The following is a 24790-nucleotide window of genomic DNA, read 5'->3' as shown; positions in this document are numbered from 1 at the left end:
CAAAGCAAGAAGAACTATCTGAAAATCCTGAAAGTTCCTTTGTGAAAAATCAATCTCTGAATAGAGATCAAGACTTTTCTTTTGATTTAATCTCCAAAATTTGAGGTATACATGTGCCTAGTAATAATACCTAATGAGCAACTGGAGACAGATAATAAACATACATTCAAATTCCGAATGAAATGTTGATCTGATGTCAACAATTGTAAACATGATGATAATAAACCTCTAGTTTACGTCTGATATATATAACATAGTCAGAATCTGTATTACTGATAATCATGCATAGAAATGTATCACTAAACAGAATAATTAAGAATTTACACTTCTCACCAGCCTCAGCTTACAGACTAAAATATAATTCCTCCCATAAAGCCTTGTTTCTTATAGCTTTACAGCATTATGACTATCTTATAGTATGAGATAAATTACGTGCGAATTTTGCCAGTTGATTTATATTTACCTGGAAAATGGAGGCTCCATAGGGTGTTCGCCAAGCATTGAGCAGATTATCCTTGCCAGTCGAAACAAACCACTTGCCACAAGTTGCAAAACGTAATGAGAGGACACAAGACTCATGGAGGTGGAGTTGGTATTTATCAGGCTTGGCTGCATGCAGGACTTCAACATTTGAGTTTTCCATGCCTACTGCCAGCCATTCACCAGTTGGACAGTAGCCAAGTGAAAAGATCTGGGATGAGAAGTCATGTTGCTGCAGCTGCCGTCCCTCTCTCAGATCCCATGACCGCACTGTGTTGTCCAGCCCACCAGTCCACAGTTTTGTTCCATCAGCAGAGATGTCAATACATGATGCACCATCTGTGTGTCCTTGGAACTGACGGACTAGAGTCTGGTTGTGTAGGTCCCATACTGCAATGTTGCCATCTGAGCAGCAGCTGAAGCAAACCTATGAAATGTAAAGACACTGCTTGTAAGAAAAATTAATTTAATTTACATTTCAAATTTTTTTTTCCATTCATAAGTAACATCTCATGGAATGTCAAATGCCTAGAATTATGACCTTACTGACTCAAGGCCACACCACCAGCATAATGTTCAGTATTATCATCAGATATTAGTTCCACCCACCTGGAAAGGTTAAGGAATTTGTTCTAAAGAAGGGACCACCTCTTAAGAGAGGTTCAATTATTCCTCAGTCTTACACTGATTATGAATTAAATGAGGATCTTACTCCTCATAAGGGGGCACGTGATAGCGTGGTTGGTTGAGGCACTATGCAACAAGCCAGAAGGTTGCGGGTTCAAGTCCTGATGAGGTAGATTTTTTCAATTTACTCAATCCTTCCAACCGCATTATGCCCCTGGGGTCAACTCAGCCTCTAATATAAATGAGTACCAGGAATCTTCCAGGGGGTTAAAGGATGGCCAGCGCATAAGGCTGACAACCTTACTGCCATCTGTGAGCCAACTGTCTAGAGAAAATGAGGGAACCTTGACTTCTCACAACCCTATGGGCCTTCACGACCTGTTACAGGGATGGCTTTACCTTCAGCTTTACCTCACTCCCCACACACACAAAGTTTTAAATATAAAATGAATGCTCAATGCAATGGAAGCAATAAATTGTACAGATGATTAAAATTATCACATGAATGAATGAATGAATGTATAAGAGGTGGGCCTTCTCAGCCCTTGCACCGTAACCTACAGTGGTCTACTGTGCTTAAATAATCATCACGTAATCCAAAGATCTATAAATACCCATTTTCCATACTGAATTTAACCCTGATAATCACTTAATTAATACTCTAAAATAACTCATTAAACTTTACATTTTGTAACTATTATCCTAATGTCCTGGAAATTCATTGCACTTATATAAATTATGCATCATGTGTAACACATATACGACACTGCTACATTTTTGATGGAAGTTCTTTCTCAAATTTCTGTATTGTTTTTCCCTGCTTTATTGTTGAAACCACAGATTTTTGTTCTTCAGCTGCTTTTAAAACTGAATACAGAATAAAATACAAAGGGTTACATAACACAGTACCAATAAGATTCAAGAGATAGAACTATAGAAGAAAACCTGCACCTAACAAAACTAAATGAAGTATGAAAAGCTATGGATGAAGAATGCTGTCTTCTGGGATGTGGCGCCGTGGAAATATTTTGTTAACTGACATTTCAGAGGAACACATCGCCTCCATCTTCAGGGTATAAAAAATCCACAAGCAATGAACCAGTGTGTTTGTAGACCATCTACAGACACCTGCTAATGCTGGCTCATTGCTCGTGGATTTTTTATACCCTGAAGACAGAGGTGATATGTTCCTCCGATGTGTCGGTTAACAAAATATCTAAATGGCGCCACATCCCAGAAGACAGCATTCTACACTACTGCCAACTTTTGAAATTAAACACAATATCCATATCAAAGCGGCTTAATTAAGTATGGTGTGAAAAATGATGATCTCTGCATGAAGTTAAAACTTGTAATGAACTGCAAACTCCTGGACATGCTACTTGTAATTATACGAAGGGGGACCCAAAAATAACCGGAACCGACCTGTTGCGCGCGCATGCTTTGCAGTTACGAGTTGTGCTGCTAGGTGGTGTTAGCTGGGGGTCTCCCGCGACTGTTAGTGAGCTGGCGTCAGTCTGAGTTAAGTGGTTTGTCTGTCGTGCTCTGTTGTGTGCGTTCCTGTTTCAACCCTTTGGCGATTAGTGAGATGGCCGACCAGAAGGAACAANAATTTCACGCACACTCTTTGTTCCTTCTGGTCGGCCATCTCACTAATCGCCAAAGGGTTGAAACAGGAACGCACACAACAGAGCACCACAGACAAACCACTTAACTCAGACTGACGCCAGCTCACTAACAGTCGCGGGAGACCCCCAGCTAACACCACCTAGCAGCACAACTCGTAACTACAAAGCATGCGCGCGCAACAGGTCGGTTCCGGTTATTTTTGGGTCCCCCCTCGTACAATCAAGAAATTTATCTTCCCAAGAGAAGAAAAAAAAACCATTGTTTGGTAGTGTATACATCCTGAAAATCCATAGACTGAAAGCAGCAACAAGGTGAGATGTAGGGTATGGAGTAATGATGACAGCTGGCATCACTTCCTACTGTTAAGTAGATTTTAATGTAAATCTAGCTAGTAGTAGTAAATAAGTTCCCCATCCCTGACCTTGACAGACATATGTTCACTTTACAAAGAAGTGGGGAAATTAAGATGAAATGTAACTGTCCCAATAGCTACAAGAGGGTTAAGGAAAACCACAAACAATCTTCACCATGTTTCAAACCTATATCTTCAGCACACAAGCAAAGTGCATTTAAGGTACATCAACTTGCTTGGTATGAGAGAAGTGATCAGAAAGAAGTTTATGTTTTGAATACTCATTTTACAATTTTCTTTTGGAGTAGAAAGAAAATAAAATATTTACATAGGATGAGGAAGTCTGATTATGTATTAAGTCAGTAAGTGTAATCTGATTAATCACGGAGAACGATCTCCACCATGTGAGCTTGCTTCTAAAACAACTTCATCTATTTTTTAACTTCTCTATGAACTAACTTTTACCTTGGAGTCCGGGCTAATGGCAAGAGCATAGCAGGCAGGGGCACTAGATGTGAGCTCAGCCTTGATGCGAGGTGTAGGCGATGCCAGGTCCCATATACTTAGATTGCTTGCCTCACCACCTACAATTAGGGTTCGTCCATCTGGCAGTAGCTTCACAGAGCGGATGTAATTGTCCCGTTGCTGTAATATTGAAATAATTAAATGAAAGAGAAGAACCCTGAAATATTACAAAATTATTTGCTTTATAATTTATTTCTTCGCCTTTTCTGTAACCCCCTCATAGCTACTGGGACAGTTAAATTCAATCTTCCGAATCCAATCCCTGTAGAGTGAACCTTATGCTTAAAGACAATCAACCAGCAAACTATAAGTCAGATTCTGAAATGACCATCAGATATTCATGAGAATAACACATTTCACCTTAAACTATGCTGAAATCCATAGTACACGAAAATATTGCCTCAAGAGTAAAAAAGTAGAAGAGTTTGGTGTGGATTACACACATGTAATGTTACAGACCAAAAAAACAAACCCCGTGGCTTTTAGTCTGCAAGTGAACTATACCAACCGAGTGACCGCCACTTGTCAGCAAAGTCAGTGCCAACTTTAGTGGATATAAGGTGTTGTGTGGTTTGCGCAATGGATTCCCATGGCCATTACCTTGGTTTTCTAGACCAGAAATGTTACATATCACAGCCTTTTAAATGCATTTTCCATTTGCTCCCAATTTTTAGACATATTTGTCCTAGGTCACTGGTAGTTGAAGTAAAATAAAATCAACAAGAGTGGATAAATGTTCCCCAGTGGAATATACTTAAGCTTCAAATTCACTGTTTGTGATTTTGAATATTGTACTTCACTGGTGTTGACATTTAGTGCAGATGAAAATCTGTTATTAATATGCTAGCAAAAAGTTAATTATCCCTTGGACATTACACTAAATTGAGTTACAAATTTTCTCCCCTTTGTATTTAATTACACATTCACATACTGACAAAAATGTTTCAAATAATACTTGTTAATGAAATCAATATTCCTGGTTATGTAATACCCAAAAAACTGGAAACACTTCATTTGATTTTCAAATAGGAGCTTTATTGAATCAAATTGATAAAATCTAATTACTCATCGTCCGCTGCTGCAACAATAATTCGGATATATGAATTTATTGGTAGTGTCAAAAGAGTTTCATGTATGTCCCAACTATACCAAATATATGTGCAGCACAGGGGTGTGAAGGTTTTTAAAATGCATTACGTTGGCAAATTCCGTGGATGAGATGGCAGGAACTATGTCTTTTGCTAGCTTAACTGATGCTGCTGCAGTAGGCATGGGGCAGTCGAGTGCATAACATTGTGAGTTCATTGTTTAAATATTTTTTTTAAAAATGGTGATTCTCTTGTTAAAATGCAGAAAATATTACACAAGCATTTCAATATTGCTTGTCACAGAAAAGTTCCTTGCCGCAATACCATACAGTTATGCATACAAAACTTCATAACGAGTGCTTCCGCATTAAAAAAGAAACCACCAGCCAGTGTGTGCACAGAGCATTGAGTCTATGAGGCAGCCATTCATAAGGAGTCCAAGGCATTCAGCCAGGAAACATTCTGTTGCTCTAGGAATATCCATAGCAGTGTGAGGAGAATTTTATATAAGGGTCTAAATTTCCATCCACACAAAATGGTGGTGGCACAAAAGTTAAGCGCTCATGATATGGCAAACTGTAGCATGGTATCTGAGCGTTTAATCATAATTTTGTACAATGATGTCATTATCCTTATGATGGATGAAGAACACTTCCACTTATCTGGCTGTGTCAACAAACAGAATTTTTGCTACTGGGCAGAGAAAAATCCACAGTGGCTCCATCAACAGTCTCTCCATGATGTACGTGTGATTGTTTGGTGTGGAGTGGGAAACTTCGAAGTCACAGGCCCTTGTATGTTTGAAGACAAATGAAGACACAATGAAATGTATATGGAATAAAATGGTATTCAATGTTCATTCATTTTGTAACAATAAAAAATTTAAATAAAATTTCACTGCTTTACAGACTTTTGAGAATTGTCAGGTTCCTTCTCAGCACTCAGTTTTATCAAAATCTCTTCAACAATTTCAGTGATAAATATAAAACAAATGGATGGGCATGACACTTTTAATGCATTCACTTCATTCATCCCCCCTCCCCGCAAAGCACTGAAAAATTCACAGGTAATCTGTCTTCAAGGATACAACATGAGAAATACAATGGCTTATACACATTATGATGTTTAAGACTTAAACTACAAATGTAATATAATTACCAGACAGTCAAGCTGGGACATGGGGCTCTTGGAGATAGGCTGGCTGATGTCCCAGACCTTGACACAGCCTTTTCCACCTGTGTACACATATTTGGTTGGGTTGCTGATGGTAACAGCACATACAACCTCGCCATGACTCAAAGTGTTGATCTGCCGTGCATGACGAGGGATCCCAGGACCAATCAGGGCATCGGTTGGGAATGGCACTGGTTGGAGTTGTCCTTCTCCATTCATATGAAATGAATAGGCACTGCAACATACATCATCATAACAATAGTGGACAAAGGAATACATTAACAATGTCCTGCACAAGTACAAAAAGTAAAATTACCTCTGTGTCTAAACACAATGCCAGACAGATACATGGGGAATATGGGAGTAGAGCTCCACAAGTAGCATTAATAAAGTCTGGATGGATCCCAGACATAACATGAATACTGGGGATGAACTTTAAAGTGCAGCACTATTATAAGCAGATGGTGGGAGAGCAGAAGTTAACTACCTTACTTATCTTGCCACATGTGACATTCCTGTTTCTACAGTGGCAGGAAGGAGAAACGAAAGAGAAAGAGAGAGAGAGAGAGGGAAAAAAAAGACAGACCCACACATACCCTCTGTTAGGAATTTAATCCTAGCCAACCAAACATTTTCATTATTCATTCAACTACAGTCCTTCTATACAAGATGGATAATTGTAGCTTTCTGGATGTTTTCCAATTTTCAATTGTGACAAATGTATATAAAATTAATATTTCCTGCCACTTTCCTATCTCCTGCCATGGATCTAATACAGAACACTGAAAGTATGGAATTTACTCCTGACTCTTGCCAATACATGCAGCAGTCATGGCTGTTAGTGTGATATGAGAATACTGCAGTAGAGATTTTAGGTATGATTCAAATCCTCAATCAGAACCATTTAATTACATGAATAAACGTTAATCCCTTAATCTGAGCATTATTCAGTCAAATTGGTATTACACCTGTTTGAAAGAAGTATCTGATTTGTCTGTGCAACATTACACACAAACTACTCATTCAAGCCTCATTCATGTTGCAGTACAACTATTGTTAAGTTGCAATAAAATTTATTTTTAATTAGCAGAGGTAGGAACATAGACTGAGGGTGTTGAGGAGAATATTTGGACCAAAGAAAGATGAAGTGACAGGAGTTTGGAGAAAACTGCATAATGAGGAGCTTCATAACTTGTACTCTTCTCCAAGTATAATTAGAATGATCAAGTCAAGGAGGATGAGGTGGGCAGGTCATGTAGCACGAATGGGGGAGACGAGGAATGCGTACAGGATATTGGTGGGAACGCCAGAAGGAAAGAGACCACTAGGAAGACGAAGACGTAGGAGGGAGGACAATATGAAAATGAACCTTAGAGAGATAGGATGAGGTGGTATGGACTGGATTCATCTAGCTTAGGATAGGTACAAGGGGAGGGCTCTTGTGAACACGGTGATGAACCTTTGGGTTCCATAATATGCTGGGAAATTCTTGAGTAGCTGCAGAATTGGTGACTCCTCAAGAATGACTCAGCTACATGAGTAAGTAAGAGGAAATTTAACTTACGGTTTTCCACCAGGAATTCCACCAAGCCCATTGGAGCCAAGGCCAGGTGTACGGACATGTGGGTGAGACTCGTAGCCAAGCTGTGAACAAGAAACACTCATACTGAAGCAGTCTTACAGAAATAATTAATCCTTCAAGGAACACTCAACAGTTTTATCCCTTTTTCTGCTGTTTTCTTCTTTTGGCTACTTTAGAACAAAGAAGTATCACATGATATATACTAACATCTGACACGAACTTAACTTACACCTGTCAGAGGATATATGTACATCTGCAGCATATAAAGGGTTAACAGTGTAATCTTCTCTGCAAACTGCTCTGTATATGAAAATTTGGAAAGAATTCTAGCCTTCCATGGACTGCAAATACTTGGATCATATGATAAAAAATATTAATTCCTGTGTGCACATAGAAATTACATGACAAAAGTTAACAAATCAGAGAATTATCAGCAGTATCTTAGGATGTGATATGCAGCCTGGTAAGCAGACTCCTCCAAAACAGAAGTCTGTAATCATTATGGTGACCATGGTAAGAAGAACCTCAACACTTAATTTATTTCACTGTCATAAGGGGAAGGTTCAGCAAGTTTTAGAATGATAATGTTATCAAAAATAACTTTTCATCTGAAGGGAGAAATGAATGAAAAAAAAAATACTGTGCCTGCTGGAGAAGTTCTGCAATTATTTTTCAGTTTAGTTTAACTGACAAATACTTAATAAAAATATTCTTTCAAATTCATTAATATCATTATCAAATGACAATAATATTCAGTTTGTTTGTTTAGAAATTCTTGTGTAAATTTCATTAGTAGGTGAATGTCAACAACACTGGACATATATATGATCATTTCACTCTTTTTATTAAATGAACCCTGAAATGAAAATAATGCTTCTTACTGCACAATTTTCAACACAGTTCCAACATCTAATCTTCATCAGAATTCAACGAAACTAATACTGTGGCCTGCTACTTAAATTCTATGAAATATAATGAAGTAAATATCAAACAAACCTAATACTGGTTAGTGTACTCCTTATAAAAACGTTTTCAAGCTGGCTAACATTTGTTTCTACTGGCACACAAAGATAAAGAAAGTGTAAGAAAGTATGTAGATTGTGTCAGTTTTGTCAAACAAAATTAGCATGAGGGTTCAGAGCAGTTCAAAACTGCATCACATAGTTCAAATGTGGAAGTACCAATAAGAAGTGAAATACCTATTTTAAACCAGTACTCACATATGTAGGAATTTTTACCAAACAGAAAATTAGTATACTCCAGGCAAACGAAATTAAGTTCTTAAGAAAGAAGATTCAGAAAACTAGAAGTGACAGAGTTAAAAGTAAAGAATAATAATAATACAAATAAAATTAAACAATTAAAGAGAACTTACGAATGTCAATAATTTGGCCATGAAGTGAATCACTGTCCAAAATGTAAATGAAAGAAGAAGAGAAGAAAAATGGGTTAAAATTGAGACCAACAGATCAGGTGTAGATAAAGAAAAGATACAAAATATGGACCAAAGTGATGGACTTGCTATTATAACAGAAGTAAAGACTGAAACTTTTAGCTCATGTTCAAGTCTGTCAGAAGGATGAAGAACAAGGAAAAGCAAAACTGAATTCCTCACTGAATACAGAGGTTAACTAGTTTGTACTTGTTCATATTATAGAGGTCCCAGGTTCAAATCCTGGCCCACAAACTGGCTATCCAGACTGAGGTTTCTCATGGTTTTCTTCAGATTCTCTAGGAAATGCAGGAATAATACCATAAATTAGGACACAACCACATCTTTCCACATCCAGTCTAATTCATTACCTACTAATCATGGTTAAATGCTAGATACTGAAATCACAGCAAATGGAAGTTTCAGGAATAATAAGAACTGAATTCCACCTGGGAAAAATGTTCTGTCTAGATCTACAGTAACAACAGTAAGTCATATAAGGGAATATGTTCAACCAACATCCATCATAACATTTCAAATTTCTTTGGATACCCAATATTACTTCACCTTAATTTATGGTACACATTTTCAAAATATACTGCATACTCATAAGTCTGAATATGTAAATATTTATAATTTTCAAGCAAACTAAAAGGTTTCACATTTAAAGATACCAAAGTATACTGAATGTATGTAAGTACATGTATATTAATGTACTGAGATATGAAATACAAAATAAGGTAACATAAACTAAGCACAAATTAAGTGCAGAAAAAAAAATTCCACAAAAGTGTCTACCATACAGAATTTAAATGTTCACATCTTCTGACCCTCATTCTGGAATAAAATCAGGGATGGAAATTGTTTTATTTCAGCAGCACTGTGATTTTTTGGTATTCCATTTCCATATATTTCTAACCCAGAAAATGCCAGTTCCATGCATTCTATGATATTAAAAAACTAATAAGACACAATAAATGAATGAAACATGCATGATAAGATTATTAATTGAAAACATAACAGGAACACACAACATGGACCAACAAGTTTAGAATTTTATTCACAGTATAACAATTCTGGTGCATATGCTCCCTTTTAATTATCCTGAAAACCATTAAGACTTACAGGGACAAAATGTATTGGGCATAAAATGTGCATTTCATTTTTTTCTACAATTTTGCTTCGAAATATTTTTTCCTCCCATAAATATTTAGTGAGTTATATTCAAGCAGGCAGAAATGTATTTCAGTCATTACTGTTGTCTGATATCAACAAAACTTTGAATATCCACAACCACTATAATATACTTTTGTCCATCATAAGTATGCATACTGTCCCTCTACCTTCAAGACCATAGTTCTAATATTTCACTTCACATTCTCAACATTCTGATTAAGTATATTTTATATCAAGTTGTCCCCATATGCCAGGGTGATTACAAGGAACTAGCCATTTGATCCTGAAGTGGATTTACAGGATACTGGATTCCTGTAATGGCAGTACTAAGAAACATACTCAATTTACAGTGCATGGCCGGATTCCTGTAATGGCAGTACTAAGAAACATACTCAATTTACAGTGCATGGCCGGATTCCTGTAATGGCAGTACTAAGAAACATACTCAATTTACAGTGCATGGCCGGATTCCTGTAATGGCAGTACTAAGAAACATACTCAATTTACAGTGCATGGCCAAAGTTCATATTCCTGCACTTGGTGAGAAGTATGAGGTTCTCTTCAGAATTCAAAGTCATACTCGACATGAAGTTAAAGTTTAGGGGCTTGCATATTCTTGCTAAGCAATACAATAGCTGAGAATTCCAGAATTACGCTACACTGTTTTCTATCTGCAAGCAAGAAATGATTTGAATCCCAAGCACAATGGGAAATTATACGGCCTATGCATTGGCTTAGTTATCATTCATAAGTCTGGTTAATGTGATAATGTTAACAGTGGTTCAAACCAAGATTAATTGGTTCATAACACTAAGAGTTGTAATTTTACAAGCATTTGCTTTATGAGCAATACAAATGCTTCAAATTTTGTAGTTTATAAAGCACCCAGTTTACCCCTCAAAAAACAATGCTATCCATTTAGAAGTGTCTTTCTACATGTATACACCACATCAAACTTGCTTGAAGTTTTATATGAACAATACTAATTGTGCTTATGACTGGGGAGAGAGAGATGTAATAATGTACTATGTTGGGTATTTGCCAGAAAGGGTGAAGAGAACCCAGTAAAGAAATTAATGGAAGGTCAACTCTGGACTCAGTCTAGGGAACTCTCTACCAGTGTATGCTATACACAGTATATAAGCTGACTAGTTTAGTGATAAAATCAAATTTGTTACAAATATCTTCCTTCCTGAATGATCAAACTGAGAACAGCCATACAGCAAAATATTCGTCTTAAATTCATGTCCATAAGTAACATAAGCCCTTAAATTCTGTCCCAATAGCACCCTCATTTCACAGCAAAATAGTTTCTGATTGTATTACTGGATGATGCAAAAGTTGTTTCCAAATTTAAGGCTGAGGATTAAGGACATGCTGCCTGGCTAGGGTTATAATATGATAGATTCAGAACAGCTCTTCAACGAACATCATTTTCATGCAGTCTTTAAAATAAGACACTATATCAAAAAGTTACAAAACATATGCATAATTAAAAGTACACCATAATACAAGTGACTGGCATGAAGAATGCCCAGTGTAGTACAATATCATTTTATGAAGTGTAAATAGCTTTCAGACCTTTCAATTCCGGTGAACTACTTTACATGCCTCATCTCTTAATTGTTATATTACATATAATGGTAGACATCAATTTTTCAAATGTTCAGCTAGGACCGAACATAAAAGCTATAACTAAATTAATTAATGTACTATAATTACTCAAATCCAAGTTCCCATCATATGCTTTTAATGTGTCTCCAACATTCAGAGTTGAGAAAATTGTGAATATTTACATCATATCAAAAAGGCAGTATGTTTTATCATTTTCTATGGTTCCATGTTACAGAGATTATCTTGGCTTCTGATGAGACATATTCTGTAACCTCTGTATAAGATATATGCGCCTTGAATTTTGCAATATGTAGGTTTCAATGTATAGATTATATGACTGTGCAAGTTGAAACCAGATCAAGGATCTGTATAGATATGTGAAATTTATAGGAGAGGGAAAATAAAGCATGACTATAAGAAAACAAAGGACATAATGAAGTCCACATGACATTCCTCAAATTTTAATGGATAAAATTATCTAAGAAACTCAGGAGTTGTACAATGAATCTGTAGTATTATAAATAACAACTTACTGTTCAATGTGAACAATGCTGCAAGTGAACAGTTCATTTTTCCTCCTACTACTGTATTAATATGATATTTCTTGTAGTCACTACAGACATAGAATCCTAAACATACTTACATGTACTGTGCAAGAAAATGAACATGTAAGTAATAATTGCAAATATATACACCTTATAAGAAATATACAGAGTGTTCAATCATTGAGGAAACCAGGGGACCAGCATGAGTCGGATACAACATTTCTCACATATTGCTGCTGTAACCGCTGAAAGCAGAATGAGTCATCAGCGCTGATAAACACGCACTCTCTCGCTAGCGTAGAGTGGATGGATCGTTTCTCCATGACTATTCCCTCACATCAGTTTCTGTACATGCACACATTCTAAGAATGCCATAAAAAGATAACACATTCCATCGTGCACATTTTGCAGCAGCCAGTTGCAAAAACAAATTCTTGCTGCATTATCTGGTTGTTTCAGCTCACGCACAACTGTTGTTTTATACAGGAAAAATTTGATTAATGTTATGGCTCTGAAAGCAGATTGTAGCGAAACACCAGTTTTCCGTACTAAGCATCTTAACGATTTTTGAGGACTGATCTGTAGTCGTGCCACAATATCCCAAAGGTTTTCTTCAGCCAGCACAATCCTCTTCGATTGCTTCTTAATGTCCACTGAACCTGTGGCCTGCCACTTTTTCACAAGCTTGGATACACACGACTTTGTGGGAACTGGCACGTCAGGATATTTACAATGAAACTTACTGATACAATTTCTCTAAGTTTTTTCTTGGAAAAATTTTGACAATAAACACACATTGTTCAATACTGAAATTCATTTCAGTATAAATGTCGACTGCCTGTCGAAATCTCTAACACAGACTGACTATTAATGCAACTTAACAGCAGTGACAAGATCACACCACCCGATATGCACATCTGTCAGTGCTAATGACTCATTCTGCTATCGGCAGTTACAGCTGCAATCTGTGAGGTATGTTGGGCTGGGTCAGTGGTCTTGCAAAGTTTCCTTCTTCGTTGAACACAGTGTACTTCATTGAGCACCCAAAGCATATGAACAGAACACTACAAGAAGTAAAATAAATTCCCTTTGCATTAATGATTATCACAAAGATTAAGTGATGTTTATCTTTACAAAATCAATTTTAATTGCTGGGTCTTACTCACTGAATGATTGGATTCGTATTCCATATTCCGTATTGAGGGGGTGGGTTTCCCCATGCACTTAGACCGGTTAATGGTCCATTGTGCATCCCCCCTTAATTTCTACTGTCTCCATACCCTACCAGTACTGGTGCTTACTATCAGCCCCTTTCTGCCAGCAAGGTTCCAACCTCCTCTGGCAGTGGTATCTAATAGTTAGTCCCTTTCTGTCAGGGAGGTCCCTCCTCCTCTGGCAGTGGTACCTAATACTTCCCCCACCTACCGGAGGAATTGGAAACTACTTGGGCGGGAAATGTTGCCTAATTTTGCTCTGAGGTCTCCTAGAGACATGAGGATCTTTTACGTGCCGTAAATCTACAACACGGGACCCACCGCTTAAAGTCCCTCCCAGAGGACTTGTTCCCTGAATTTTTCCGCCCTTAAAAATTCCACGACCTCCGCCGGGTTTTTGAACCCGCATACTACGAGTCATGAGGTGGGAACGTTACCTCTAGACCACGGAGGCCACGAATGATTGGATAGTATTCACAGTCTGCAAATTAAACCTGACAGGAAAATGCAGAAAACTGAATACTAAAAAGGCTAGCTGCAGGCCAAAATGGAAAAAGTTGTAGAACTTCAAAATGTAAGTTTACTCAGAAGTGTCAATACTTTTACAAATATTTGTTCCCTTCGAATGCTGATGACTTCCTTTCCTTATGTCCAATTGTTTCCTTATGTCATATTTTGAAAGATCAAGGATGTGTGAAAGACTAGAAGTCAATTATTCCATAGTACACATTCCACCCATCACATATACATGTCTAAAACTGAATTTTGAGGCCCAAAGCACATAACCTGGATTCAAGTAAACATAGTAAAACAAATTCACAATCCACAGAACATTAACTGGGAAAGTCTGATTGTACAGAGTTCTGATTCCAAAGGTAGAGGGAAACTATTCTCTCTGAAATCCTACCATAGGTGGTCTGGAGTAAGGGGAGGGTGCCACACTGTTGTAAGGGCTAGTGTCACTGCTTCGGGAGCCCCCAACTCCCCCAGCCACCAGGGTGAAGGGGGGGTAGGCCCCCGGGGGGAGCACCACTCCGGGCACGGCAGATTTCACTCCACTGGAGCCAGGCAGCGTGGGCGCTCCGGAACAGGTTGGGGTCGTGACCTTGGACACTGGCGTGGAGGGCTTGTCGGCCTATGACAGGTCCAACAACATAAGAACCCTACTTCAATGCCTCACATTCCCACTCCTGATATGTAATACTTCTAGTATCTTCTCTAAAGAGGAAGCAAGATTAGTCCTTCATAACAGTATGTTTGTAGGTCTGTGACAGTAATTTCAAAGCACACCAGACTTAATTCAATTGCATAATATTCAAGTTAGTCTGAAGCCAAACTACAGCGTGATCATAAAGTTATATTACAAGATGTGCTATTCTTAATATTATTTATCCCACTGTGAGAAACATTTATATTTTCACAATCAATTACTATTTTTCCACTTATCAATAATTCTATGTACATCATCCAATGAGCTCTCCATGTTCTATGTTCTAGGCGATTCTGTACCTCCACTAATATGTTAAACCTCTTTCAAAATAACACTGTAGGAGAATGTGTCCTAAAGGGATGATACAATGTCTTATTATCCACCATGCAGTTTTAACTCAGAAGGGCAAGACAAAATGGAGGATATCACATTGCATACATCATTTATTCCATGATTCACTTAAATAGGGACTCGCTGTGCTATGCAGGTAAGTTCAAACACAAGTGGTGTAAATGCCTTCACCAGAATATGTAAAGGTGTACAAAGATATACAATTTTAGACAGGGCTTGAGGTGGGGCGGGATGGCATCACGGTTCTTTTCTAAATGGCTTAAAAGCATCCCATTACTTCTTTGGCACTAAATGCAATGTACAATACCCAGGGCTTGAGGTGGGGCGGGATGCAGCAGGATGGCATCCCGGTTCTATTTTCATTCCACCTCAAGCACTGATTTTAGATTGAATTACTTGAGTAATGATAACAGAACATCAAATTTTCAGATAATTAGGCCAATAAATGCCAAAGTCCTGACTTACTATACACTATGTAGTAACACCTCATTGTGGCATTTTCTCAAGGTAACATATCATATTTCTATGTTCACTATCAATCATGCCATAGTTTATTAACACCATACTTTTTAATTGGAAACTGATGTACCCATAAGCAAACACTAGCCTCAGGCTCTTCACACAGTCTCTTTACTATGAACACACATGTATAATTTAATACTGAGACAGCAAGAGGAAGACAACTGTACAATATGCTAAAGAATTTAAACTTTCAAAGCCTGTGAATAACATTCAGTAGCAGTGTTGTTTTCAAAGTGAAATTTTTTGAAATGTTTCCAAATAAAATAAATAAAATATTGGTAGCATATGATTATAATGTAAAAGTGACATGGAATATTTTGAACTGTGTATGCAGAATATTTACTTATGTAATCCATGATAAGCACAGCCCTTTGTACTATTCGAAAATACAACATGTGAAAAACTTTCCAGAACTAGCTGCCAACTATACCCACTACAAACATTGCTAGGTACGGATTATTGTAAGTAAAAGAAGATATCAGATTTAATTTAAATAAATGTCACCTGAGAAAAAACATTATAACCACATGGGTTAACCGAAACTGAATGCATACAGTGAAAATGTATATGAATACTGAGGAATACAACATGGTAAAATAAGACATATTAATCACTTTTGATCATTCTTTTTAAACATAACATTAAACAAATTTTGTGTGATAGAACTTTACCAGTCATTAATATACATCCCACCCACAGGACATAAAATAACTGTGTTCCTCTATATTCTAACTGGATTATAGCCACAACTGAGAAAGAAACGCAACTGTTGAATTAGCCGAAGGTACAAAATGATGATCATGCAAAGTTAAAGTTACAAATCAATCCATCTACAGACACCATACAAATTAAAATTACGCATGTACGACAAAACTAATGTTAAGTTTCATTTACAGTTTAATAAAAATTAAGTGAAGCTAGGTACAAAATCTTACATATGTTATGATGAATAAATGAGAAGAGATGATTTTATTTTAAGTCAGCTTTATGGACAACGTAACTTATATAAATAGTTGTAAGTATAAACAACACAACATATACTATTTATAAAAGAAGAGCTGACATATCTGTAACTAATTTTCTGAGCAGAAAATCTGTATTATGAAGACAGCCAGTCACCAGTTTGGATGCTGTGTGATCAATAACCTGATTCAGTCACAAGCATTCTTTGTATATGTATTCATACAGGACTGCATGCAGTAATGTATTTATATTACTGGATTCCTCAAAATAGTTCTAATAGTAAAGTTCATACTAAACTTGTGTTTATGGCAAAGTTTAATTTGATTGTAAAATAAATTCACAAGGATATAATGTTCCCACACTCTGGGAATAATTTACAAATATGTATACAAAAGAAAGACAGGGAATGTCAAAGGATGGACTGCAGAAACTAGTTTAAACAGTCTTAATTTAATAATGAGATTTTACAGATTTTAATATCTTTTATAGTGATAGCTCAAAAGTTCTTTATACGATAAAAATTACAATTGGGACTAGAATAAGCTAAGCAGCTCGATCAATTATAGCAATGTGGTGACATAAATTCTGAGAACACAGGAAAATTCTCAAAGTACTCATCGTGGACCACCACATATTAAAATTCAAATTATAATGTATGTTGAGTGTATGAAGTTTCACTTACATGTTCTTTGTTCAGTGACTTGAACAAGTAATAATTTTAGCACATACTCAATTGCAAAAGGAAGTAAACTACTCTGAAGATGGAGGCAGAATGTTCCTCTGAAACAGTGATACCCATTTACCACAATATATGGTATCATAACCCAGAAGGCCACAACATGAAAATTCTACAATGTTATTCAAGAAATCATAAACAATGAACTTCAGCAGGAGTCACAGAATTTAATAGACAGCAAGTGTTCCAACAGTTGGGCTAAATATATGATGCATAATGTGACTGTATTGAATTTTTTAAAAAAGAAACAGGTTTACACTGAATACATGCAGTACAGTTTTGTGTGTCATGATTGAAAAACAAAACTTAAATTTTATAAATTCAATACTTCACCTCAAACAACTGAAACAGAAATAAAGAACGTTGCTGGCCATAACAAGTTTAGACTAAACAGCACCCTTACTGGTGACAAATTTGGCTACCCATGCTACCACAAGACCACTGCAAAACAAGCCAAAAGACCATCCGCTTTTTCCCCACAAACCTACAAATAAGATTCTCTGTAATGTGCCTATTAATGCATTATCCTATATCACATGTAGCAAACCCATAAAAGTAGTATAAAAATTAATGTTGCATAACGACAAAAAGTAACATCAGAATGAAGAGAGAGATTCACAACCCCATAACAAACAATTTACAGTCTTGTTTCCAATGTCATGACATTGTGATGAACACACTAATTAACATTCTCCAATTTTTCTTTTAAATATGAACAATTCCACAAGACTCTGACACATGAAATCATGTTTTCACTGGAACTAGTGTATTCACATATCATTCGGTGGATTCTTTAGGTCAGAAAACAGGAACTGTGCACTATCCAATAACATATTATTTTACATGCCCTTCAGCATATTGTTATGTAAGTCTAAACATTATAAACTGTTCTCTGAGAGTCTTTCCACATGTCGCATGTAAATGTTGTAACTGAAGTCTGACATGATGGTTAGACAGATGACAGAATAAAAATGCAAAGGGCAAAGAATTTGAAATAATATTTTCACCCATCCTTAGAGAAGTAGGACAAATATTACAGGAAACAAGATGAGAGCAGTTTCTTCTGTCTATAAAAGAGGCATTTCCAGGATGAAGGACGGTCACTATTAAGAAAAGGAAATCACAATAGATGCCCAAGCAAAAGATTTGCGAGCAGAAAATTAACAGAACAGTGCTATTATCTAGCAGAAATTTATGAATGAAAATATTATTACAGACAGCAAATTTTCAGTAGACAGTTATAGACAACATAAAACTTAATTGCAGTTTATTCAGTGTTACTGGAAAGATGATGTTCTGTACATGACTGAAGATACAAACATATGAATTTGGTGTGCTTTTTTTTATCAAAACCTGAAAGAACAATTCACCTGTTCTTGTCAATAATATGGTTGGGACTGCTGGGACATGTATAGGGATAGAAATTTTTGTTTTCTACTATATATCAAGGTAACAAATGACGCTTCTTTACTTACAAGAACGGTGTATTATGTTGCCATCAAGGCATTCCCAATCATTGTCATGTACATATTTTTCAGTAATGTAAGTCATGTTTCCAGTGTTAAGAAATCACACATAACAAAAATTAAGTATGAAAAACTAAAGTAAGGCAGGTTCAAGTCTCAGCTTCCTGCTGAATAAAAGATTTAATACTCCTAGAGAATGATGTAAGTAAATTAAGCCTGAACATTGCAATGGTACTGTCACATGCATGATGACTACAGAGAGGGTTTGGATTCATAATTTACTAAACTTTTACAGAACGTAACTACAAGTAACTATAGCACTATCAATAACTGACACACTCTGTGGATCACTACAGAACATATCAAGTCTTCTTGATCTGCTGTGTCTTCACCAGTTATTGCTTAGTAATAGCTTCCAACAGGGGACGTTCCCCTTACTCTGGGTTCCAGAACTATCCCCATGCATCAGCTACCAGCTTCAAACAGCAACAGCTCACGATTGAACTGCGGCAGTCCTCTGACTGCTCACCAGCCAACTCACTTCACTCTGCTGTACTCAACTGCACTGCACTTACTGAACTGAACTTAGTTGGTCCCATGATATAGCCTCAGAGCAGACCACATAGAAAACAGAGCTACCAACAGTACTTCACTATTGGGCATGTGCTGCTTCCTAGCAATGGCCACTTTTTCATGATCATTGCTTACCAATGGATATATATGGCACAATGCAACCTCCTTAAGGCTATTTGCTCTGAATAACCTACAAGCATACTCCCATTTCTTCTTTTCTCAACAGCTGTGGTTGTGATGTCTGTGATCAGTCTTGCTTCCTTCTGCATGGCTCAGTTCTCATGATGATTACTCTTCAACTGCTCCCACTGCTCTCTCATTAAGGTTGCTCATCCTGAGTGGCTCCTGATAAGGTGCAAGCCGGTCAAGAAGTGCTGCCATCAACCTTTATCTGGGAGTGTGCATCTGACATCTCGTCTTTAATTTCAGAGGAGGCCAACTCCTCCACAATGTCCAGTCATTCACTTCCTGTAACCAGATGGAAATCCTGCCTACTTGCTTCATGAACTTCAGTCCAAAGGTTTGCCTGACAGTCTTGTTGTATGCCCTCTTGCTTCCTAGACATAGCTGACCTATTAAGCCCCAGTCCCTTATGCCATTGTTGCACTCTGGTCATGTCTGACACCTCTTCCTGAGTGTTCATCCTTCAGTGGCTCCTTGAACAACACTGTCCCTGCCTGGTCCCTGGTGTCCATGTCCCTTGTGCAGTGTAGGAATGCAGGGCAGGTCAACTATCCTCAGGCAGTGACAAACTTGTACCAGGACCCACTACTGCCCTGGGTCCATTTCTTCAACTGTCAGAGGCGCGTCCTACTGCTAGATGTAGGGCCCCATATCGGTCCTCCAGTGCTCTGATAGTTTTCACCACAGCCTCTCCCTTACGAATGTCCTGCTGCTCAGCTATGGCTTTTGACTATTCTCAGTTGGCCTCCAAATCCATGGTGTCCATGTTGTTCAACCTATCTTCAAAGAGAGGAGCACACAGTAGCATAGCTGGTTGAGGAACTGTGCTACAAGCCGGAAAGTAGCGGGATCGAATCCCGGTGAGGTGGATTTTTTCAATTGACCTAATCCTTCCGGCCACACTATGGCCCTGGGGTCGACTCAGCCTCTAACAGAAATGAGTATCAGGAATATTCTTGGGGGTAAAGGGCGACAGCACGCAGGGCTGACAACCTTACTGCCATCTATGAGCTGATTGTCTAGAAACTGTGGGAACCTCAACATCTCACACCTCTAGGGCTCCACAGCCTGTTAAGGGGATATCTTTACTTTTTTTTTAACTTCAAAGACACCCACTGCGGCCTCCATTGCAAAGCTGAAAAAGTTAAATGACCAGATAGTGATCACATTCCGGCAGAATTGATTCAAGCAGGAGGTGAAATATTACATTCTAAGATCCATAAATTAATTAATTCTATTTGGAATAAGGAACGAGTCTATTATTGTACCAGTTCACAGGAAGGGTGAAAAAACTGACTGTAGTAATTATCTTGGGATGTCATTGCTGTCAACTTCATACAAAATTTTATCCAACACTATTCTCTCAAGGTTAAGGCCATACACAGATGAAATTATTCGGGATCGTCAGTATTGGTTATGATGTAACAGATCCACTCCTGATCAGATCTTTTGCATTCATCAGATACTGGAGAAAAAATGGAGGTACAATGAGATAGTACATCAGCTATTCATTGACTTCAAGAAAGCCTATGATTCAGTTAGGAGGAAAGTATTGAACAATATTCTCAGAGAGTTTGGGGTACCCATGAAAGTATTCAGGCGTATTAAAATGTGTTTAAATGAAACATATGATAAAGCCTATACAGGTATACATTTGTCTGATAATTTTCCTATCCTGAATAGGCCAAAACAAGGATATGCTCTATCGCCACTATTTTTCAACTTTGCTTTGGAATATGCCATTAGAAAGACCCAAGAAAACCAGATGACACTGAAATTAAATGGGACACAACAGCTGCTTGTCTATGGTGATGATGTGAATTTGCTGGGTGGCAATGTAGATAACATAAAGAAAAACAAAGAAACTTGAACTGATATTAGTAAGGAGGTTGGTCTGGAAGTAAACACAGAGAAAACTAAGTATGTGTTGCTGTCTCATCACCAGAATGGAGGGCAAGATCATAACAACAAGATAACAGATATTTTGAAAATGTGGCACAGTTCAGATATTTAGGTACAACAACAAAACCTGATTCAGGAGAAAATTAAGAGAGACTGAATTCAGGCAATGTTTGCTACCATTCAGTCCAGAACCTTTTGTCTTCCTGTCTTTTGTTTAAAAACGTAAAAATGAGAACACAGAAAACTATAATTTTGCCTGTGGTTCTGTATGGGTGTGAAACTTGGTCTCTGATATTAAGGGAGGAACACAGACTGAGGGTGCTTAAGAACAGGCTGTTGAGGAGAATATCTGGATCGAAAAGAGGTGAAGATACAGGAGGCTGGAGAAAACTACATAATGAGGAACTTCATAACTTGTACTCTTCTCCAAGTATAATTAGAATGATCAAGTCAAGGAGGATGAGGCGGGCAGGGCATGTAGTACGAATGGGGGAGACGAGGAATACGTTTAGGATATTGGTGGGAAAGCCAGAAGGAAAGAGACCACTGGGAAGAACAAGGCGTAGGTGGGTGAACAATATTAAAATGAATCTTAGAGAGATAGGATGGGATGGTATTGATTGGATTGATCTGGCTGAGGATAGGGACCAGTGGAGGGCTCTTGTGAACACAGTAACGAACCTTCGGGTTCCATAAAATGCCGGGAAATTCTTGAGTGGCTGCACAATTGGCAGCTTCTCAAGAAGGGCTCGACTCCCTGAGTGAGTGAGTGAATGTGGATGTCATTACTATTTAAATATGACTGTTGGTCACAATAATTTTATACTTTTAATAAATAACTGATAGTCAAATTGTCAGTACAAGCAGTTTGTTTTATACAGGTGTCATTTTTCTAAAACGTTTCTGTCATTTATGACCATCATAAGGTGTTCATAAACAATAAAATGTTCATTACTAGACTGCATGTCACAATGGCTCCATTGTCCTGTAAAAGTTTTTAAGCAGAATTACAATATTATTTCAATATATTTAAACAGTGTACTTCTATTTCAATATACGAGTATTTAAACGTAATTCCATGTAAAAACTTTTACATGACAAGACTAGTGACAATTGATCCAATGCAACACTCAGTCTGGTAATGAACATACTCGTACATGCATTTTGTTGTTTATAAATGCCTGATGATGGTCGTAAATGACAGAAACATCTAGCAAAATAACATCTTAATAAAATTAACCAATTTTATTGACAATTTGAGTCTATCAGTTTTTTATTAAAAGTATAAAATTTTTGTGATCAACTGACTTATTTACACAGTCGTAACTGCAGCAAAAGTGATTTATTTTTAGTTGCAGTGAACATGACTACTGGGAGCCCTACATCCCCAAAAATTGTGTGACTGTGGAGCGACAGTAAAGGATAATTTAATGATGATTACTTGTGGACATCTACAGAGTAACAAAAAATTTATGCCCTTAGTTACAAGTGGAATTCCATGGTTGAACCCTCACAGTGAATGCATACGAGAAGTAACAGAGGAAAACATTTCTGTAGTGGGGCTATTTTCAAAAGCTGTTGTTTGTGTCTGAAAGCTTCTCAAAATTAATTCTAAGATGGAAAAGACCCGAGGACCTGTCCAGCTAAGGGAAAGAAGAGAAGGAATAAAAATTTAAATTTCTCTTCTTTGCAATTTACTTCGTATGGTTCTCAGCATTTATGACTCTCATAAGGAATATTACATAACTCTTCTTGAACCGTCTTAATATGAGGGTAAGTCAATAAGTAAGTTACAAATGGTTATAGAACTTAAACAAATAAAAGTACTGATTTGAAAAATGCTTTTATTTCTCAACATAATCTTCCTGTACAATGAGGCACTTGACCCATCATTTCACAAGCCCCTGAAAGCCAGCACCATAAAATTCTTTGGGCTCCTGTCGGAACCAGGGGTGTTCACACGGCATGGCCTACCTCATAATGCATGACAGCTTTGGTTTTCACTAAGTCTGTGCACGACTGGAGCCGCACATGCTGACCCCACAACACAAAATGCAAAGAATGGGTCTGGCATTACACCATCTCAATTGCTATTATGATGAAGGACACAATATGCTAGCCGGAACTGTCACAGGTGATGAGTCTTGGGTTCACTATTACCAGCCTGAGAGAAAGCATGTGTCAATGCAGTGGAAATATCCTGTGTTGCCTGCGAAAAAAAAAGTTTAAGGTGACACCATCCTCCAGGAAGGTGATGCTCACAGTCTTCTGGGATCATGAAGGCATACTGCTCACCGCATTCCAGCCTCAAGGACAAACCGTAAATGCCGACTCCTGCTGTAACATCCTCAGGAAAATTCGTAAGGCCATTCAACAGAAGCATGCAACCTGTCATGCATTATGAGGTAGGCCATGCCATGTGAACACGCCTGGTTTTGACAGCAGCCCAAAGAATTTTATGCTGCTGGTTTTCAGGGGCCTGTGAAACGATGGGACAAGTGCTTCAATGTACAGGGAGATTATGTTGAGAAATAAAAGCATTTTTCAAATCAGTACTCTTATTTGTTTAAGTTCTATATCCATTTGTAACTTACTTATTGACTTATCTACATAATTACTGTTTATGGTAGTAGGGTATTTTTCTTTTATTGCTAGTGGGGTGGGACTAAGTCCTTTGTACTGCGGCCACTTTTGGCCTATTGTACCAGTCCCAGATGACAGGTGAGGGTGATTGTGGAGCTACTGGTGGAATGAAGATTGGCAGGGAAAACCAAAGTTACTCTGAGAAAACCTGCCCCAGCTCCACTTTGTCCACCACAAATCCCACTTGGTCAGAGCCGGGATCGAACCCGGGCCACCACGGTGGGAAGCTTGCGACTAACCACTTGAGCTATGGCACAGTCTTTGGTAGTAGGGTAACACCCACTTTAAGACATAGCATCAGAAGAATTAATATGGCTACTGTCAATATTGTGAGCTCACTGCGGGTACCCAGAGTTACTAAATCAACTGAAATTGAAATACTTTTTTTTTGTATTAGAAAAACTGTTGATGTTTAAAGAGAAACCATAATCCTGCATATGATTTCTGTGATGATGAGGGCCCTGCAGATAGGTGCCGAGATCTTACATCTTTACTTTTCAGGGAGGGGGTAGAGCGGCTGGAGCTGGACCCACTCCGGCTAGGTGGGCGCTCTGACTTGATGCTGCCTATTCCACCTTTCTCCCCATTCTCTCGAATGTCTCCAGGATGTTCACCATTAGGGTGTGGGGATGATGGGTCCTGCAAAAAACCACTGTTATATGAGAAAAGTACCTCTCTGATTTCACATGAAGGTTCTGTAAATGTTAATCATCCTCATCTTTAACAAATCTTGTAAAAGCCAGAAATCAATCACTTTACTGATATGATTTCTAACAATTATTTACTGCTTTGAATCACACATTT

General features: G+C 37.7%; 1 protein-coding gene across 3 annotated transcripts in view; it reads right to left on the bottom strand.

The window, feature by feature from the left end:
- Positions 1 to 24790, bottom strand: part of LOC111864706 (protein groucho) — a 349923-nt gene that overhangs the window by 11528 nt on the left and 313605 nt on the right. For 2 of the 3 annotated variants that reach the window (XM_023852155.2, XM_023852156.2), the window contains exons 11-16: positions 24473 to 24625; positions 14345 to 14572; positions 7439 to 7518; positions 5860 to 6109; positions 3554 to 3733; positions 464 to 907 (exon numbers count right to left, since the gene is read on the bottom strand). In XM_023852155.2, the coding sequence (XP_023707923.1) occupies positions 464 to 907; positions 3554 to 3733; positions 5860 to 6109; positions 7439 to 7518; positions 14345 to 14572; positions 24473 to 24625 (1335 nt within the window). The remainder of the gene's footprint in view (positions 1 to 463; positions 908 to 3553; positions 3734 to 5859; positions 6110 to 7438; positions 7519 to 14344; positions 14573 to 24472; positions 24626 to 24790) is intronic. The other variant, XM_033751548.1, reaches the window with a different exon arrangement.

The sequence above is a fragment of the Cryptotermes secundus genome, unplaced genomic scaffold (assembly GCF_002891405.2).
Source record: "Cryptotermes secundus unplaced genomic scaffold, Csec_1.0 scaffold654, whole genome shotgun sequence".
NCBI classification, from domain to species: Eukaryota; Metazoa; Arthropoda; class Insecta; order Blattodea; family Kalotermitidae; genus Cryptotermes; species Cryptotermes secundus.
The sequence above is the reverse complement of the archived record's forward strand: the minus strand, read 5'-3'. Positions and strand labels throughout refer to the sequence as shown.